The sequence below is a fragment of the Theobroma cacao genome, chromosome 1, assembly GCF_053813885.1.
Source record: "Theobroma cacao isolate CCN51 chromosome 1, ASM5381388v1, whole genome shotgun sequence".
NCBI lineage: Eukaryota > Viridiplantae > Streptophyta > Magnoliopsida > Malvales > Malvaceae > Theobroma > Theobroma cacao.
In genome coordinates, this window is record NC_142639.1 from 15,152,181 (window position 1) to 15,173,497 (window position 21,317).

The 21,317-nt window shown below is 31.4% G+C and overlaps 2 protein-coding genes across 2 annotated transcripts; both read left to right on the top strand.

Moving 5' to 3' along the window:
* Positions 1–167: 167 nt before the first annotated feature.
* On the top strand, positions 168–1,101 carry LOC148764571 (uncharacterized; the record flags this gene model as incomplete). Its single annotated transcript, XM_088803066.1, has 2 exons — positions 168–805; positions 891–1,101. Coding segments are annotated over 2 exons (849 nt in total), but the record flags the coding sequence as incomplete, so codon positions are not given.
* Positions 1,102–12,558: 11,457 nt separating this feature from the next.
* Positions 12,559–14,641, top strand: LOC18612609 (uncharacterized). Its single transcript, XM_088805436.1, has 2 exons — positions 12,559–12,937; positions 14,311–14,641. Exons 1-2 carry the CDS (start codon positions 12,868–12,870, stop codon positions 14,475–14,477), a joined length of 237 nt encoding a protein of 78 aa, XP_088661562.1. The 5' UTR covers positions 12,559–12,867; the 3' UTR covers positions 14,478–14,641.
* The last annotated feature ends 6,676 nt before the right edge of the window (positions 14,642–21,317 follow it).

The window sequence follows — 21,317 nt, forward strand, 5'->3', positions numbered from 1 at the left end:
AGTTGAACATGACTTACCATTTCCTCGATTATCAGGCGAAGAAATATTGACACGTTTGAATTCGCTTCCTCATCTCCCATTCGGAAAAAAAATGTGGTGAGCGAAAGAGTTCAGGATATGGTGTTTGTCATAATTGGGTGAAGAATAGTATATTTTGATCTCTACCTTATTGGCATACGCTTCTTATTCGTCACAATTTAGATGTTATGCATATTGAACATAATTTTGTTGAGAATATACTCAACACAGTGATGGATGTTAAAGGAAGGATAAAGGACAACATAAAGGCACGACAAGATTTGAAGGTGTATTGCAAGCAGCTAAAATTGGAATTGGTGGAAAATAATGGAAAACTATACAAGCCTAAGGCTGCGTACACATTAAATAAGGAGGAAATAAGAAATGTTTGTGCTTGGGTTAAACAATTGAGATTACCAGATGGTTTTGCATCGAACATTTCTCGGTGTGTTAATGAGATTGATGAAAAATTTTATGGGATGAAAAGTCATGATTGTTATGTTTTTATGCAACGATTGCTCCCAATTGTATTCCGTGATATGCTACCTCAAACAATTTGGAATGCAATTACTGAGATATCTCAATTTTTTATGGATTTGTGCACAACTGAAATACCTATTGATCATATGGAAATGTTGCAAGGAAAAATATGTGAAACTATATGCAAACTAGAGAAGATATTTCCTCTGGGTTTCTTTAACTCTATGGAGCATTTGTCGATTCATTTACCTTACGAGGCCAAGGTTGGTGGACCCATCCAGTATCGATGGATGTATCCATTTGAGAGGTAAAATAATTGTTATTTGTTTTCATATATTTATTTTGAAGAGTTTAAAGTACATCATAAGATTGATGAATATTGTGGTTGTTAGGTTTTTGCAACAGTTGAAAAAGAAAGTAAAAAATCGTGCCTCTATTGAAGGATCTATATGTGAGGCTTATGTTATCGAGGAAGTTTCCTCATTCTGCTCATGGTATTTTGAACCTGCTGTGCGAACAAGAGTAAATAGAGTGCCACGTAATGATGATGGGGGAAGGGTGGACTCTATGGGTCGTCTTTCAATTTTCACTCACTCGGGGTGAGCTTTTGGTTCATGTGATAAATCTCAATTTTTAGATGAAGATGAGTTTTATGCTACTGAGTTATATATTTTAATGAATTGTGAAGAGATGCTCCCATATATAAAGTAAGTACCATTACTTTTTTAACTTGTTAATACCCTATAATAAGATTGAAGTTAATCACGTAGTCGTCGATATTATGATAGGATATTTGATGAAATTGTGAAGGGAGATGTTGTGGAAATTTCAAAAGAGGAATTGGAGAAAGTACGTGATGCGAGATTCGTTAAATGGTTTAAAAATTATGTAAGTTTTCTTAACATACAAGTGAACTTTTAATTAATCATTGACGAATAAATTATGTAATTTATTATTTTATTCTCTTGTATCTCATGTTTGTAGGTTGCAAAGCATAATGAGGAAATAGACCAACGTATAATTGAAATCTCTTATGGTCCCGGACGTATGATAAAGTGTTACAGTGGATATTTTGTAAATGGTTTCAAGTTTCACACCTTAGATTACGGCCAAAATCGTAAGACAATGAATAGTGAGGTTTGCATAAAAAGGAGTTTTTACAATGATCATGAGCGTGACTTTTACGGCATCTTAGTGGATATAATCGAGTTGGAGTATTTTGGTATAGGAAATAGAGTTGTTCTATTCAAGTGTCACTGGTTTGATACTGAAAAAGGAATAAAGGTAGATTGATTGCATGGTCTTGTTAATGTGAATTACAACTCAATACTGGCCAGTAATGAACCATTTGTTTTAGCTGCCCAAGCTCATCAAGTTTATTATAATAGTTATCTATCAAGAAGAAGAGATCGGCGTGATTGGTGGGCAGTATTTAAAACAAAAGCTAGGAGTAGATTTCAAATTCCTATTAGTGGTGATAGAGAAAATGAAAGTGATTTGAATGAAGGAGTATACCAAGAAAATGTGTCCAATTCAATTACTAGTACTCAATCAGAGGAAGTTGATTTAACAGAGTTAGTGAATGGTGATTATGAAGAGGTTAATCTATCGATTGAGGATGAAGAAGATGATATCGATAAAGATGAAGATGAAGAAGATGACATGGAAGGAGAAGATAATGAAGATGATGATGAAGATGAAGATGAAGATGAAGATGAATATGAAGATGAAGATCATGTGGAGCACGACGATTGTGAAACTTATAATGATGATAGTGATAATAATGCAGAACATGAGTTTGATTATTAAGGAAGTGAATGATGACTGTAGGTACGTACAATATTGGTTTAATATTTTCTTTTGACGGTATTGTTGAACTTTAATTTTATAATATTAAAGTATTTTGACATGATGTAAAATTAGAACGTTTGAGTTAAAATCAAGATATAAATGTTGAATTAGTTAATATATAATTGCTGCTTTGCTTCTAATAATTAAGAATTATATGTGTCATTGCTGTGAATTGATTTTTTTATTCTGTTATAATAATAATCATATTAATAATAATTGCTAATGGGATTTTAACAATATAATATTGCAGGAACGATGGTTAAAGGGAAGCAATCAAAACCAAGACCTAGGTCTTCATATGCATCGGCAAGCATGGCTGTGCCTACAAGTTCCCAAGCATGTGATGATATATCCATTCCACAACAGGTGTAGCAGGAGAATAATGATGCGCCATTTGAGACACAGTCTTTGTACGATGCATTTGCAGAGCAAGTAGAAAATGAGACATCTGCACATGATATTACAAGATCCCCATCTATTAATTTAGGTGGAAATGCAAATGAGGAATCGTAGGGGACCCAGTGTAGGACTACAGACTCTTGTAGATCCATCGGACAGACTACGTATAACTTCTATTGGGGATAGGTATTTTATCTTGTTAAACTTGTTATATTTTTCAACTCAATTTTTAATTTTTTTAATTTTAATATATACAATTATTTGAAATATTTTACAAGTACTTTTTTCAAGAGAGGGGTCACATCTACAATAACAAGGATCATCAAAAATCACTTTCATGGTCCATGGTCGACATGGAGGAAAGTCCCTAATGATATCAAAGAGTTAATGTTTCGAAAATTTCAGGTATTATGTTTGTTATATATTTATTAAGCATTTTCTTTTCCATTAATTTATATAACTTTGTTAAATTATTGTATTACATTATGTTGTAGGAAAAATGTGTTTGGTATGCACATAAAGATGTTTTAGTTCGACGCATATGGGAAAAAATTTGTTCCGATCGATTAAGAGACATGCTTTCAGAAGAAAGGCATAAAGCAATGACTGAAGCCAAAACTAACAACATTACAGAATGCAGAGGCATGTCGAGGGAATGGATCACAAATGAAATATGGGACACCCTGATCGATACAGTATGGGGTACAGAAGAGTGGCAAAACAAATCGCGAAAAGCAAGGCAAAATCGCTTAACGCCAAAAGAAGGAAGCATTCCAAAGCACACTGGTGGTTCAGTTCCATTTGTGGTTCATGCAAAAAGGATGGTATGAATTAATGTTACTTAGAATTAATATGTATGTTTTTCCATGAATTTCATTTAAATTGCTCAACCATAGTTGGATTTCAGTTTTGCTATATATGTTATATATATTAGGATATATATATATATATATATATATATATATATATATATATCGATTATGATTGACTAAATATAATTGTTAATAAATTCAGGCAATTGAGCTGAAACAAGATGTTACCTTCTTGGAAGTGTTCAACCGTACTCATAAGCGCTCAGGGGGTCATGGTGATTTTATTGATAACAAGTCCAAGTCTATGAGTGTAAGTAAAAATTCATTAATTTTGACTATTTCTTCTAAGTTGATGTTCTACTTCAATATTAATCATTAATGATGGTTTTTATGTAAGAAATGTATAATTTTGTACTTTCGCAGAAGTATGGCGATGAGTCATCTTCTCAGCCAGAATTCGATCCACATGCTTGGACTGAAGCAATTAGAGGGAAGGAAACTACACGCACTCACGTGTATGGGTTTGGCACTCATGTCCCTACTACAGCTTTACTAACTGGAACACAATCCAATGTAGCAACATTTGAGTCTGCGTGTGGCCCTATCAACTTAAACTTTAACAGTCCCGTAAATGCATTGGAAGAAAAAGTGGAAAATCTTGCATAAAACTTGAATAAGATATGTGAGGAAATACGTGGGGAAATACGTGAAGAAATGAGAAATGTGATGGCGGGAGGCATGAGTGAATTTATGACACGTATGGAAACCATGTTCATGAGTAATGCGTGTTCAACCCTTAGTGATGCGGGACCTTCAAGACTTGACTAGTAAGAAAAAAAATTCTCTCACATGATGTATAATTTTCAGTGCAAACACTTGGATACTTTTTAAGGATGTTATGTTTAATATTCATATGTATTAAACTATTTTATATATTGTGTGTTAAGGATAATTTCTAATTAGATGTTAGGACTTGAATCTCAATTTTGTAATGTGTTTTCCTTTTATATATTTTACAGTTGAATGCGGAATTAAATTTAGTATTAGAAACAAAAATGGTAATTTTTTCTGAAAATTTATTATAAAAATAATAGGTCAAAATATTTCCAACGAAAAATTCCGTTGGTAATATTTTTTCAATGAAAATTTTCGTTGGAAATGCTAAATGTTTTTCCGTTGGAAATAGAATTTGCAACGGAAATTTTCGTTGGAAATAATTTTTCCAATGGAAAAAATTTCAACGGATTTTTCGTTGGAAATCCGTTGGAAATTTCCAACAGATTTCTAAAAAAAAAGGGCAAAATTTCAAATTTCGAACGGATTTCCAACGAAATTTTTATTGGAAATTTTCAATGGATTTCCAATATATTTTTAACAGAATTTTTCGTTGAAAATTTTTAACGGAAAGTATTACCCACAAGGCTTGTACCGACGGAATTTTCAACGGACTTTTCCATTGGAAATAAACATTTCCAACGAAAAAAGGCCTATTTCCAACAGAAATTTCTGTTGGAAATAGCCAAATTTTTTGTAGTGCAAGGATGCCCGAATAGGATACTGTTAGGTATAACATGAAACATATAAAGGCAAATGAATGGTCAAAAGAAAATTCACCACTCTAAGTGATTAAGGAGATGTGTCTTGATCGATCTTGCCCTAAATTAGCTTAATGAAGTTTTTAGCCAAAGTAAGGTGAATTTTGGAAAAGAAGTTTTCCATAATCCGTGTTAGCTAATTAATGGTTGCAAGAACTATTATGGAAAGATCAAAGAGTAGACATTGCACCATGCTCTTTGGATTTCTAAGACAATTAGTGAAGAGATTAAATGGCATTAAAAGACTGATCACTGAAAGGTTGAGTCAAACCATCATGACTCTTCTAACATTTAAGTGGCCATAATAGATTACTAGATTATGCTTTTAGTCTATGAACTTTTGATAGTTAATTTAATTAATAGTTAATTTAATTAATGATAAATTCAAAGTAGTTTGAATTTATCTAATCTTAATTTTAACTTAAGGATTATATCTTAATTTCATTGTCAACATGTTGGAAGTTTAATGGGTCACACACCCAGAATGAATATTGAAAATAAAATGGAAAAGGTGATTAAGTTAGACTCAATCAAATTAGAAGTTATAAGCTTATTAAGGACTTATTTAAATAATTTAATTAAGTTATTGGGTTAATTGATAGTTACATAAAAGCTATGTAATTAACCTAATTAGGGCTTAAATTAATCAAAGGTATAAATACCTTGCTATAGCCTCCCAACACAAGCAAGACTACACACTTACAAACATTCTTACCCTAGCTGCACCCCTTGTGAAGAGAAAATTTTTTTTTTCTCACTTTAGTGTGTTTGGCCCTAAGGCTGTTAGTGTGGGAATTTGAGTTTATGAAACTCATCTTTGCTAGCACATTACCACGGCATAGCACTCCCAATCCTTAGAGAAGGATTTTCAGGTTCATTTGTGTGGATCACTATTAGGAGCTACACAAAAACTCCTTGGACATCTTTAGTTTGCAACAATCGGGCTTAGGTGGTTGAGCCTTTTAAAGGGATGTTATGGTGGTTTCAACTTCCATTTCTAATGAGGTAATATGATTTGATCATATAGTTATATCCTCATTTTGTTTGGGTGCTCAATTTGACAAGAAAGAGATCCTAGAAATGTTAGGTGCATTTTGTTTGTTAATTTTCTTCCTCTGTGATTTTATTTGTATTTGATGCTAGCCTTCACCCAACATCTTCATTTTTGGCCATCAAGCAAAAGTTAGCTTTTGCTTCTATTTTTTCTTTCACATCATCCAAGTTAGAGGAATTGCTATTAGACCAAGTAGCTGCCACCATTACTTTCTTTTGCTTCTTGTTCTTATTTGAATGTTCCTCCTTAAGCAATGGGCAATCGGATTTGAAATGGTTTGGTTTTTAGCATTTATAACATACCACTTCTTCTCTTTTGTTGATTAAACTTTGCATTAACTAATTAAAATCTTTATATTTGTTACAGTGTGCATTCTAGTATTCCTTTAATTGATTAAAATCTTGTGTTAATTGATTAAAAGCTTTCTACTTGTCTTAATGTCCCTTCCAGTGTTACTTTAATAGATTAAACCGTGAGTTAATTGATTAAAATCTTTCTGTGAAGCTTTGAATCCTCCTTTTTCGACTTGTTTGATCAATCAAACTAAGATGTTAATCAACTAATCTTTATAAAATGTCTTTTATCTTACTTGAATCACTTTCTTTGGACTGAAGACTTATCATGGGGAATTTAAGATGTGAGATAACAATAATATACCAATTTTACCCCTGCACACTCAAATAACATAGTTAGACTTTAAAGAATGAGAAATGTTTTGTTGTCATTAAAAACATATGGAGTCAACAATTATTACATTGATATAAATTGTGATTTTAATCTTTTACCTTCTCTGGATGTTGAGAATAACACTTATTCTACTAATGTACCCATTGATACCTCACCATTTATTCTAGTTGATTCTATTCATCCCTATAACTCTAAAACACAATCTGAAACACATACCCACTCTTTTGATAATCCTCTTTATCAAAATGCTTCGAATAACTTGCTATTGATCTTTATGTCAATGAACAACATATCATAGTTACTCCATCCTTAGAATCTTTACCAATGCCTTCATCCAGTAGAAAAACATCAAAATAAAGAGTACTCCCAAATATTTTGAAGATTACCAACATAATTTACCTTCCTAATCCAATTTGATCACCAATCATTCAATTTAAAAAGTACTTTCTTCTAGCCAATTTTCTTATCCTCATAAAGTTTTTACTACTTCTTTAAGCCAAATTCCAGAACCTAAAACCTATAAACAGGCAGTGAAGTATCCTTAGTGGCAAGCAACTATGACATTTGAAATTGAGGCTTTACAGAATAACAAGACTTGGTCTATGGTTTCTTTTCTTAGTAATGCACACACCATAGGATGAAAATAGGTGTATAAGGTAAAATAGCAAGCTAATTGGAGCATTGAACGATTTAAAGCTAGGCTAGTTGCTAAGGTTTACAATAAACAAGAAAGATTTGATTATCATGAGACTTTTAGCCTTATGGCTAAACATGCAACTGTGAGGGTATTTCTATCTCTAACAACAATTTATGGTTGGCATCTATCCCTATTGGACATAGACAATGCTTTCCTTAATAAGGACTTAGAGGAAACAATGTACATGGATCTACCCAAGGGTTATTTGGTAAAGGGGTTTCCAAGATCATCATAGTTAATTTGCAAGCTTAGAAAATCATTATATGGGCTTAAACAAGCCTTCAACTAGTGGAATTCTAAATTCACTACCGCTCTCATATATTTTGGGTTTCAACAATCTAAGTCTGACAATTCTCTGTTTACAAAAATGATTGACAAAAGAGAGTTCATAGCTTTAATGATTTATGTTGATGATATAGTAATTGGCAACACTACAACGACAATAGCAAAGCATGTAAAACAATGTTTGAAATCAAAATTTAAGCTCAAAGACTTATGATGGCTTAAATACTTCCTTGGTTTGGAGGTAGCAAGATCAAGAAAGGTATTTTTCTTTGTAAAAGGAAATATGCTTTAGATTTTATCAATGACTATGGATTTTCAGGATGTAAACCTATTTCAACACCTATAGATTATAATCATAAGCTTGCAAAAGATAATTTTAATGAGAAATTTGTGAATCCTACTATATGTAGGCAACTAGTAAGGAGACTTTTATATTTAACTTTCACTAAACCGGACATAGCATATGTTGCCTAATGCTTATCACAGTTTATGGAAAAACCTAGTGATAGTCGTTTGCAAGTAAGTATTTGGAAAAAGCTCTAGGACAAGGTATATTACTAGCATCTCATTCTAATTTTCATTAAGGTGTATACTGACAATGGTTGGACTGGTTGTCAAGACATCAAAAAGTCTATTATAAGTTTTGGTGTGTTCATAGGAGATTCCCTTCTCAGTTGGAAATCCAAGAAACAATCTGTCATGGCAAGAAGTTCTACAGAAGCTTAATATAAAGCCATGGCTGTGACCTCTTGTGAAACTGTATGGATTTTATCTTTACTTGTTGATTTTGGTGTTACACATAAAAAACTTAGATAATTTCTACATGTGATAATCAATCTACTTTACATATATGCAAAAATCTTGTTTTTCATGAAAGAACTAAACATACAAAAATAGATTGTCACTTTATTAGAGATAAAGTACTAGAAGGAATCATCACTCTACAATATGTTTCCACAAAGAATCAACTAGCAAACATGTTCACAAAAGCATTGCAACCGGCACAGTTCTACCATTTGATGGGCAAGATGAGCATTATGGACATTCATGCTTCTCTCGAGGAGGAGTGTGAAGAATGAAAGTCATAGAAGATGGGTAAACTTGTAAATATCTACAAAGGTCAAAAATTATTATTGTAATTAAAATAAACCCTAATTTAATATTTGTATCTATAAATACCACATTGTATAAGAAGCTCAGCCGTGTATTCAACTATTCAAATAAAACAAAGTAATTCCAAATTCCTTGCTCTCTTGAATCTGCATCTTCACTCCCATTTCCTATGGTTTTTCATCTTTAAAACTTTCAGAGGAAGAATTTATGATTGAAGTAGTTTAGAGGGTGCCACTAGCATTACTAGTAGAAGGTTAGTGACAATGATGGAGCAAAAATTATCTGGTTGGACTTGTTGAACAACATACTCATAGAAAAACAAAGATGTTTAAACAATATTCTATTATTGATGACCTGTTGAGCAGTCTACTAATATTTACTTGAGACGTATAACATAAGCTAGTTGGAGATACAACTTTGATCTTTGGTTTTCATGTAATAACTGCATTTAAGAATTAACCTTAATTATCTTGGCAGCAATGATAGATGGTTCAAAAAAATTATTTTGTTAGGAGAACCCTTTCACAAGGTGGGTTCAAAACAAGCCTGTGCCTTTGTTTTTCGAATTTAGCACATAAGTTTGAAGGGTTTTGGACTAATTGCCAAGCAGAAATTCAAGAAAATGGGTTTATTGATGATTCAAGAGTTAACAATGAGTAGGACAAGATATTATACATCGTGGAATGACTAATTATGTTTTTAACTTTGTCATGCTTTATTTGTTTTATTTTAAATAGATTTATTATCTAGGAGTAAATTGGTTATATTTAATTATTGACAACTTGTGTTTAACATTTTATATGTATGGTTTTATAATAAGTACTTATTTTGATAGGTCAGAAGTTGATAGTCATTTTGCTTTCCTAGATAATTAAATAAGACCAACAGATAACTGGTAATATATGTAATTTCCCATACTATCTCTTATAAAATTTCTAATTAATTTTAAACAGTTAAAAATGTTAAGACCCTTAATTAAAAAAGCAAAAAAACAAAGAACAAAGATGATTTTTATAAAGCTACGAGATAATTTATATGATGATCATAGTAGAATGAACTAGGAAGAATCCGCCAATCATGTCCTTAAACACTCCTTTTACAACTATATCAAATACAATTTACAATTTGTATCCTTTTGACTCGATGATAAGTATATTTATTTATTATTCAAAAAGTTAAATTCAAAATTCAGTTTTTTTAAATAAAAAAAATAACAACTTACTCACGATAATAATTAAAAGCGTTTAAAAATATTTCCTGATTATATGATACCATTTTGTACTTTAGATCCACTCCAAATACAGGTATTGATCAATACATTGAACAACAACATGAAATATAGACATCAAATTGAAAGATAAAAGTAAAATGTTTAATAGTTAGTAAAGATGTCAACTTTACCAACATTACTATTACTTATATGGTCACATAAAATAGTTCAATTGTACCTATATGCATTTTTTTTTACTCTTCATTTATGTCATAGCAATATTTCAAACTAATACATGTCCTGGTTGGTCTGAAAAAGTAGGAGGTTCTATCTAAGATTAGAAAAGACTTGACTTATTAAATTAACTTCCTAATTATAACACTCAAAATTAAAATTAATCAAATTCAAAAATAACGACCCAAATTAAATTTATAGCATCACTAGCTACTAAGCTATTAAGCAATATAATATTTTCTCTTGAATCCAAAAGCCAAGAAGCTCACTTAGAAATAGTAGTTACATAGTCCTAGTAGTAGAGGTGGTAATTGGGTGAGTTGGATTGGGTCATTTGGGATCGGATCATATAAAAAATTAGGTTATTTTGAATTTGAGTTATTTTAAATTTAAAACTTTTTAGATATTGATCATCTTAGACTCGAATTATTTTAAATTCTGTTCATTCAAATTTAACGTTCGTGATATTTAATTTTAAGTTGTTTTATATTTAAATTATTTTATGTTCGAGTTAGGTGAATTCAGAGAGTTGATTTTTTCTAATTAAATCAGATTGGATTGAATCCAAATTCAAATTAAGGAATTGAGAAATAAATTTTACAAATTGGGATCAATTTTACTATCTCCACATAATAGGTTATGATCAAGAAATCATTTTGGCTTTTGGCCTTTTTATAGCATCAAGATGAGGAAACTTGACTAAAAGTTTAGTCAAGACTGATTAATCTTTTCAGCTATCAATTTCTTATTTTTATATAGTCATTCTAACATGTCAAGGGATTAGAAAGAACTAAGATTTGGGTAAAGTTTAAGAAAGAGCTAAGGTTTGGGTAAACTTTTAGGTTTAAGTTGTAATGAAAATCGTTGAAACTCTATGCACGACATAATTAGTCAGATTTCATAGTCCTTTGTAGATTACTCTTTTTAGGTTGCTAATTGACTCATGTGATTCTAGGCCCTCAAGCCATTTTCATATGCTTTTTAAGACTATATTAGATAAAACCAATGAAAAATTCTTATAGTAACAAAGAATAACTTAACCCAAAATAATAAAGAGAATAAATTATTCAAAAAAAGAATATTTTAACCAAAATTTGACCATTCAAATCTAATCTGACATGATAATAAAAATTATCGTTAAGATTAAATTAAATTACAATGAGTATTATTTTTTATATAAATTTGGATTTCAATTTTTTTCTACTAGCAAACATGTGTATATCATGTATTTATTAAAAAAAGATCAAGTTATTTTGGTGTAAATTAATAAACTTTCCATTTTCATAGCTTTTTATGGGAGCAATAGTTTAAAAAATAACTGTTAAATATAATAATATCTTAATATTAATAATGCATATAAATTTTTAAATCAATTTGATATTAGTATCACCCTCATAATATCTTATATATTTAATGGTTAAAATTTTTATTATAAAAATAACTATATTTTTTAATTAATTTAAAATTTTATATTTATGGACCATATATATAGAGAATATAAAATCTAATGATTTAACTGATAAAAAGAAAAATTATATAACAATAAGCAAAATGTAAAACTCAACAAATTTTATATCCCTCGTTTTATTTATTTATTTACTAATAAAAGTTTTTTTTTTAACTTTTTGCAGTTTTGAGATGCGGAACATCAGATTCTAACCAGCTTTGGTTGTTGCAGCTACCGGCACCAAGCTTACGCCAGGACCGCAAATGACAATCTCGTAATCCAAGCCACTTGGGGGCATTTTAGTGAACTTATCCCTACTTTCAAGGAAGAAACAAAAGAATTTTGTCCTTCACTTCACCCCACGTAAAGGACAACTTGTTCAGAGGCCCACGCCCACCGCCTCTCGCGTGTCCATCACATCCACATTGATCATCGACTCCGAAAGTGACCTTCCTAACCTCCCTTCGCGCACTTCACGCGCTGTTAAGCTACAGTGAGTGACAATCTGGTACGGTTGTGCCAAGCGATCTCATTTGGTCTTGTACTTGTGTGTTTTTAGGTCTTTCTAATCTTATCAAGATATTGTAGCGTACGAAACAAGTGTCAAGATTTGGACCGTTTGATCTTCCAGGCATATCTTCAAACCAAACAAAGAGGCGGCTTTCGACACGTACCTGGGATCATCAATTACCCCGAAGTCCTTTTAACCCTTATTAATTATCTGCAATTAATCCTTTTTTTGTTTTTGTTCGTTTATTTATTTTTTGCTATGCTTTTCTTTCTTGCTATGGGAAACTGATGGAATTCTCCATTGTATTTCCAACTACCATTTATTAATCTTCAATTTTTTGCTTTTTATTTTCTTGTTTGAGTAAACAGTCTCTTTCTTTTCAATCTTTTCTTTACTCCAAAAGTTTGTTTTGACTCTGCAGCAGTGCAAGTGGGTGCTTTGTGCTTCATTTTTGCAGTTTCTTTGTACTTTAATATGAATATATTTTTTTTAATGTTTTTACTGGTTGAAGAATTGGGTCTGGATCTGGGACTTCAGTTTCATGGTTGTTCTTCATCAAAGTTTTTTCAACTTAGTTTCGTGCTCTTTTCGGTTTTGACTTTTTCAGTGAATTTTAAGGTTAGGGTTGGTTATGCTTGCAAAATTTACTATATTTAAGTCTTTTTACTTTTAATTCTTCTACTAACACTTTGTTTTTTCTTTGGCTTTCAGTGAGAAAACTGAGTTATGTTTCTTCAAGAAATTTCGGTACTGTTTAATTTTGGACTTTGTCTTGGTCTTATTGCTGAGAAATATGGAGAAAACAAAGGCTAGAAAATTTTGGTTTATTTTTTATGTTGTTTAGTCGAGACAACCTGACTTCCTTTACCTTTCATTTCTCTGCTGTTTAAGCTTTTTGCAAATTCAGCTGTTTATTATGGTTTCCAAATCCAGTAAATGTTTCTTAGTGGCTTTTGATTTTATTTCTTTCATATAAAAAATTTGCAAAGCTTAAGATGTTTGATAAGTTCTTAAAACCTTAGAAATTCTTTTAGCTTAAGCCTTTGTAATATGCATGATTGCATATAGAAGTTCCCCCTTTTCCAGCTTGTCCAGCTAGAGAGAGTCCAGAATCTGTGGTGAGTTTTTGGTGAATAACAAGCTCCATTTAGAATGAAAAATAGAGATATGGGATTGTAAAGGTTTTCTGGATTTTTTTTGGTGTACTTGTCATCTGGATCAAAGTTGTTTATCTAGCATTGCATGTGATATTACTTCTTTTCGGTATGAATGCTTACAAAATTATGTTTTGTGGACGTATACTATCTTGTCATGAATTCTAAGCAGTTCACTTGATGTTTTGACTTTTACTTCTCCTTGTATGTTTTTTAGTATCCGAAGTTCAATTCTTGTCTGTTGACAGGTAATTCCATCTCCTTCTTTCATGTTTGAAAGAAACCCATATTTCTGTGAGTAAAACTATATAGATCCCTTTGTGTTTTTGGTGCTATTCATGGCGATCTGAATATTGTTTTGCTTGGACTGTCCGTGTCATAAATGATGATGTTTATGAAATGTAAGATATTGGTGGCTTTGAAGAAACGTTGTTAGATGTCACTATGTGCATAAAGATTTTGTGCATAGAGTATAATAAGTAGCTATGAATGGTTTCTGCTGGAGTTGCATGATTCTTTTTCTGACATTTTTTATCTTTAATTTTTCAGGATTGTTAGAACTATGAGTTTTGGATGCAATTCTACTGCTTTAGGGTCAATGGAAACTGAATTTATGGAGTTCAATGACATTTATATTATTTTGAGATTGAAAACAGCTTGGTACTTTCTCAATTGTAAGCAAGCCACTGTACTTAAAGCATCTTTTCTGTTAACTAATGCTTCTCTGCAATATATTCTTACTATTTCCCAATTCTCTTTGCAGATTTTACTTTGAGATTTGACACATTATCAATTGACAACGAGAGAGAGCACGCTCGTTGGCATTCTTGCAAGGACATGGATGTGTACAAGCGTGCTCTCTATCGTTGTCATATGATATGTACAAAGCTGTCTTTTCTCAATTTCTTAGTCTGTTGCTGCAATGGCTAGCAGGTGATTCTGTTCAGCTGGAATTTCAATTTTGCTGCAAACTTTTTCAATGAAATATAGATAATAAGATGGTTGTTATTATCATGTTATACATTTGGCTGGAATTTCAATTTTGCTGCAATGTTTTTGATGAAACATGAATAATAAGTCAGTTGTTATTATCATGTTATACATGTGTGTGTTGTTTAAATTTACTTATATTTCTTTCTAATCATTTATCAAAAGATTAGTATAGTAATTTTCTGTGTGATCATTCATTCAATGCTTCAGGTACTTCTATGTTTTTTTTTTAATCTAATCATTGATTAATGCCTGTTATAATTGTAAACTTGAATAAATATTTATAATTCCTTCTTCTTTATTGGAGAGTCTGCAACGATTTGCTTCACAAGATGCATCAGTTGCCATCTATCAAATGGTTTTTTTCTGACTTGTGCCTTAAGGGCACAGGTTAAGTTAATTCTTTCAGAAATATTGTTGCTTTCCATTGCATTGAAATTTAATATAAGACAAGCCTTAAAATTTTTGTTTAGTAGGTGTCTTAACCCAGTCACAGGTTAGAAAAACCCCTTGAAAATGTATTGTTGTCTATTTCCTTGTTACCACTAGATCGTCTCGCAACACACACTGCTAAGACTGGGACATTGCTAATGATATATGTGTGAAAATAAATCTTATCAGTTTATGATAACATAATTAAGCACCGAAGATCATTTTTCAAATTCAATTTTAAGTGCGTTAGAAACTCGCACTTAATATTCTCCAATAAAGTATTCTAGTAAGCTAATCTTATTTTTATTTATCTGCTGAGCAATTCTGATACAATAAAGCAACTATAATCATAACTGCCACTATTATTGCACCACCAACAATACTTGCTTCACCACTATCCTTGGTATTAAACAAAGTGCAACCACTGTTACTTCAATTTTTAACGATTCCACTACTATTGCATCTATGGTGACAACTATTATAACCATTGGGTGTTCAATGTAAATATTGAAGCTGTATATGGTATGTGATTCGTAGATATTTGATACCTAGGAGTAGCAAGTGCCTCATTTGGCTTTGATATGTTGTTTGGTATCAACATAAAATGTTATTGATAATTTAGTATTTTGTAATTTTTTTAGTTAAATAAGGGTATTTTTGACCAAAGATTTTACCTCATCTCTGCAAACTGGTTATGAGATATCAATCTTCTTAAGTTACATTCTCTTATTTTAGTTAAACAAAGTATTTAAGATTGCCATCAAGATAAAAGGTGCCCTTTCAAGATTACTAATAATCCTCCAAAATTTCTCAAACCAATGCACCTTTGGGTTATCATAGTCATTACCATCAACATAACCACTTGTGCCATCATCAACACAATTGTTATTCCAACTATTTCAACAATTTCAGATTGATATCATGACCATGAAAGTCATCATAGATATCATATCCTTTTCCAATTTTATTTTCCTTTACACCTTGTTTTTCCTTCCTTCTTTTCCTAAGAATATTGTATGAGAACTTTTTTCTTAGCTTCTACTGGAAAAACAAAAAATTGAGAAAATTGTTTGGATAATTGCTTATCTAAAATGGGGTAGATTGCTCAAATGAAATTCCTTCGGATTTATAGTTTATTAGAAATATGATCTATAATATGAAAATTCTATGTTTTTTTTATTGAAATTTATCACATTCATTTAAGATTGACATAGAAAATTTCTAGATGACTGGCCGGGGATAGTAAGGTGGCGTTCGATACCTTGCAATGCAATGTGATTACAGGAAAGATAACATTGCAGTATTTGGTATATAAGTAAAGTAATGATTAAAATGTAAAGAATATAACATTACAGTATTTGTTTCACAAGTACTTTACTGTAATGTAATGTCAATTTCCAAAATTACGCTTATTTATTAAAATGTAAGTTTAATATACTTGTATTTTTTATTGTTAATTTTTATATAATATCATCTCTTAAATATATTTTCAATATCATATATTTTATTTTCATTCTTATTACAATCTTATATATTTTATTTTCATTTCTTAATCTAATTTTTTATATTATATATTTTATTTTAATTTTTTTTTCCTTTAAAAGACTATAAATTTTATTAACAAAGAATGGCTACCAAGGGTAACAAACAGACATCTCTCGAAATCTATATAAAAAATTATAAAATTGCAAAATATCTTTAACAAGGTAATAAAGTTGAAAGGCAAAAATATTTTTGATAACATTGTAGAGTGCAATGCAATCTAATTGCTTTAGTTTTGAACTACAATCACATTACATCCATTGGCTGTAATGTGATTGCATTACAATCTTACATTGCAGTGGTTTGTTGCAAAATAAATACTGTAATGTAATTTAATTGGGCACATTTCAGGGAATGGGCTTTCACTTTCCTCGTACCAAATGCTCCCTAAGATTTGAAGACTAAGTTTTAGTGTGAAGAATTTAATATTTAGTTTAGCATTCTTTAAGTGAGATCTAAACTTGTTTGTATATCCGTCAGAGGAGTGGATTTGAGGGAATGAAGTTATTTTCATCACTAGAAATAGATAGCTTAATGGGGTTTTAATCCAAGCAGGTACATGATTTATCTATTTTATTCTTGGGATTCTTTTAATTAAAATTATGTTCTTACTCTTCAAAACAAAACAAAAAAATTATGTTCTTAGGATTTTACTGTCTACCTACTAGATATAGTGATCCTCTTTTCCTCATTGTTTTGACATACACAATTACATTATCATAGTTAAGATGATGCAGTTTTGATGTGTCAGGCTTTTGTTTGTAGTTTGTATTTATTTTCACAATCAGGTTAAATGGTTATTGTTAATTTTGATCCATATTGAATTAGTGATCATTTGAAGCATATTTCAATGATTGCAAAAGGAACTTTTATTGTCAACAGGTAAGACCAATTTTTCCTTAGAATCCTTTTATGGTAACCATTCATGTTGGCTTTTTAACTTCTTTTCTTATTTCAACATTTTAAGATCTGTTCTTCCTTTGATTGCATTGTTCCATGTCAACTGTAAATATAATAGGCTTATATGCTGTGTGTTGTACAAGAGCTTCCTTGTTTAATTTTCACTGACGTCAAAGAGAAATTTCTCTAGATAAGTTCTTGGCCTGTGCTTGCTGGATGTGACTTATTGTATAAGAACTTTTTCTCAACTCCTACTGGAAAAATAAAAAATCACAGGAAATTGTTTTGGATAATTCCTTATCTAAAATGGAGTAGATTGCTTGGATAAAGTTCCTTTGGATTTATAGGTTATTAGAATCATGATCTGTAATATTAATATTCTATGTTTTCTTTATTGAAATTATCAGAACATTTAAGGTTGACATAATTATAAAAGGGATGCTTGATGAATGTGAAAGGAAATACAATATAGAGATCTTTTGGAGGTAGTTTTAGCCCAGGGCAACCTTGATATTCTGGTTGTTACTTGCCACTGGCCTTACAAGCATAAGATGTCATTTTATTTTTGCTCAGCAATAAGATGTCATTTTATTACTTTGGATTGACTATAAAATATTTGTATGTATGTCAATAATGACCTTTACCATGTGATAAATGACAAAAAAAAAATCAATTCTACCTTTTTGGAGCAGGGTCGTCAAAAAAATCATTCGAGACAAAAAAAACCAATTCTACTTTTTTTTTTTTTTCTGCAAAATGGCCTATGCTTGTGATGATGGAGCATGGAGCATTGACAGCTTTGTTCAAAGTTTTAAACCTATTTTGAAGCCAAAGGCTAAGGTCATTAGCAGGTTTAATTTATCAGTTAAGTGGTTTTTGGTGTGCAGGAGTATTTTATTAATTTTATGTCTTCCTGGAATAGGCATAGTTGTGGCCTGCTTGGTCTGGTCTTGGGTTTATTTAAGTTTCTAAGGCTTATAATTTCCATAAGTTGAGTCTAGTTTCAAACTCTAATGATTTCATGATGATAATAATAGTTAGTTTTCGAGTAGTCTAGAAGAACCTTTGTGATCTTCATATTTCGCCAGGCATTTGTTCAACTAAATTGTGAGTACTTTGGTTTATTTAGGCATGTGTGCTTAGGAAGATAGTTTATGCTTTTTTTCTTTCTTCTTCATCTTCTTCTCTCTTTGTTTATTTAGGCATGTGTGCTTAGGAAGATAGTTTATGCTTTTTTTCTTTCTTCATCATCTTCTTCTCTCTTTGTTGCTACGGCATTTTCATAACACAAAAAAATCCCTTTAAACTGCTAAATGCAAATTGTGCTGGTGCATGAATTTCCAGCACTCTTTTAATTCTCAATTGATTTGTAAACCGTAAGGTTTAGTTCTGCCATTGCCACAGATCTAAATCCTTTTCTAACCTAAGCTCACCATCATAAATCCTAAGTAGCTAGCTAAGTTTTCCCAAATTTGTTCTACACTCATGCAAACTTTGGCCTAGAAGGTATCAAATAGCATGTATTAGTCAATAAATCTCAAGTTTGATTGCAAGATTGCAAACATGTGGGGGATTGAAGATATTAATAGATAATGAAAATAAAATTTCAAAAATCTTTAAAAATTTACTAATGCAAATTTAAACATGTTAATTTAGTTTCTTGAGTTTGTTAAATAAATCTTGTTTGGAAAAAAAGATAAATTTATTTAAAAAATGTGTTGGATATCTGTATATATTGACCTCATCTAGTTTGGGATGAAGGCTATATTGATCTACTATAATTGGGTTTTTTATTTGAATTACCAACTGCAAGGAGTCAAGTATATTTATTTTCTATAGGGTAGGTGATTTGTAGACATAAAAAATGCCAAGAAAAATCAAAATTAAATACTAACAATATTTGAAATTGTGGTCTCTATTAGTGTAGGACTGATTTAAGCTTGGATGGATATTATTAAGTTGAAATCTTTTGCCTCTTTCATGTTAAAGGTATATTTTCTTTTTGTCTTGAGTTTAAAATGCTAGTTATTCTGGCAATTTCTAAATCTGCTGGAAATTGCAGGTTTTGAGAGTTTAATAAGGGTTTTATTTTGGTATTTTCCTTGTGTTATCAGCTCTTTCTTCATTATTAGCAGTTTTTTTAGTCAAATTTGATAATTTCCTTTGGTGGTCTACATCTTTGTTAAAGTCCTTATGGGACTAGGAATAACAGCAGTCTGCATATACTGATATTTGATCTTATCCTTGCAATAGAGAATAAGTTTATGAGATTTGAGCAGCTATTATGTTTCTTTTTGTTAGGGAGATAAGCCAAACCTTGAGCTCATAAGGAGCATACCAAAGTGACTCATACATACATGCTGGACACCATTTGAACCCAGAGGCCTAAGCTTATAGGTTCTTGGATCCTCCATGTATATATGCTACCTTTACATCCCAGTTTCTAAGTGATGTGAGATTTCAGTACATGTGAACCTCAACATTTTTTATGAGATTTTATCAGCTTTCATGTTTTCTTTGGACTTTTAATCTGCCAAATTCTAACTGATCCGACTTTAAAGAAACCATCATATGTCAACCCTAACCCTAATATACTGTTTAAAGTCATAACATGGTAGCCAAAAATGGCTATCTAAACCTTGGTTTTTTCATTATATGTCAAACCAGTACCAAAGTGCATTGCAGGCGCTAATTCTTTGCATAAATATCCAGTTGGACCTCAGTTTACTCTAGAACCTAGATATTAGTGTAAAACCCATCTTTTCATACTTCCCTACAACAGCCTTTTTGGGATAGCTAAAATTTTCATCACCAAAAGGAAGCAGGAATGCTGTATAACCTTCTATAAAGAGTGCCAAACCTGTGGAATAGCAGTGAAGCAACAGCAAGAAACAGATAGAAAATTAAATCGTGAAATAGCAAATCATAGCATCAAATTAATGATTTAGCAATATGCAGAGTGGCGATCTAATGTTCCTTTATTTAAACCCCAACTTTGACAGAGAGCTTTGGTTAAGGCTTGTTGGCAAATTTTCAAGCGACAGTTGATTGTAATTCAGATAACATCAGCTATATGGGGAAAATGCCTGAAGGAGGCTGAGGACTTTTTCCACACTCCTTGTCATTCCTTTCTTTCCAAATAAAGCAGACTGCATGACCAAGCAACCTCAAGAATGATTGCTAATGAGGTTTTATCTCTTAATGAATTTTTTGCCAGCAAAACTTATAATCCCTGGCCCTAGTCTCTGCCTGTTCTTACTTCTTTACACATATCTAGCAATTTTTGCCTATAAAGATCAGCCTGCTCAGTTAATGATGAGTAGTGAGTTACATGTGCACACTATAATAGGCCATTGTTCTTGTTTACTTAACCACTCATACGGCTTACATAGCTAACTTGCCAGAAGAGACAACCTCTATAAGTAGAGACAACACGATTCCTATGTGCAATTCACTTGGTAGAAAGCGTGGACAAAGAGGCTTTGGTACCTTGTTAAGAACCAGTTAACCTGAAACCTGGAGATGTTAGGTGAGGTTTCAATAAGAAATTTTACTCTCAATGCATTAAGGCTTCCCAAGCTTGTGTTGTAGTTGATTGGTACCAGAACTTAGGTATTAGAAACTTTCTTTTTTCTTGTTTCTTTCCTTTGTGCCTGGTGGGGTAAGTCTGCATGCATGGACTCTCTTGTATTCTGCATGTATCCCTACTGCCCCTTTTTAATGTTGATAATTGGTTTGTTTTCCCTTTCTTTTTTTATCTATATAGATAAGTGAAGGCAAAACACTAAAAGGCACCAAGGGGATGACAAACCACGTCCAGGGCTAATGAGTAAAATATATCAACCCAAGTTGATGATATGTATGTAAATTAGCTTTTTCAAGTTTTTTATCTTCTGTATGCCATAG

Excerpts from the sequence above, each read along its gene's own strand:
- LOC18612609 (XM_088805436.1), top strand. The coding sequence starts at position 12,868 with ATGAATATATTTTTTTTAATGTTTTTACTGGTTGAAGAATTGGGTCTG. Across the intron at positions 12,938-14,310 it reads TCTGGGACTTCAGTTTCATG|ATTTTACTTTGAGATTTGAC; the intron begins GTTGTTCTTCAT and ends TTCTCTTTGCAG.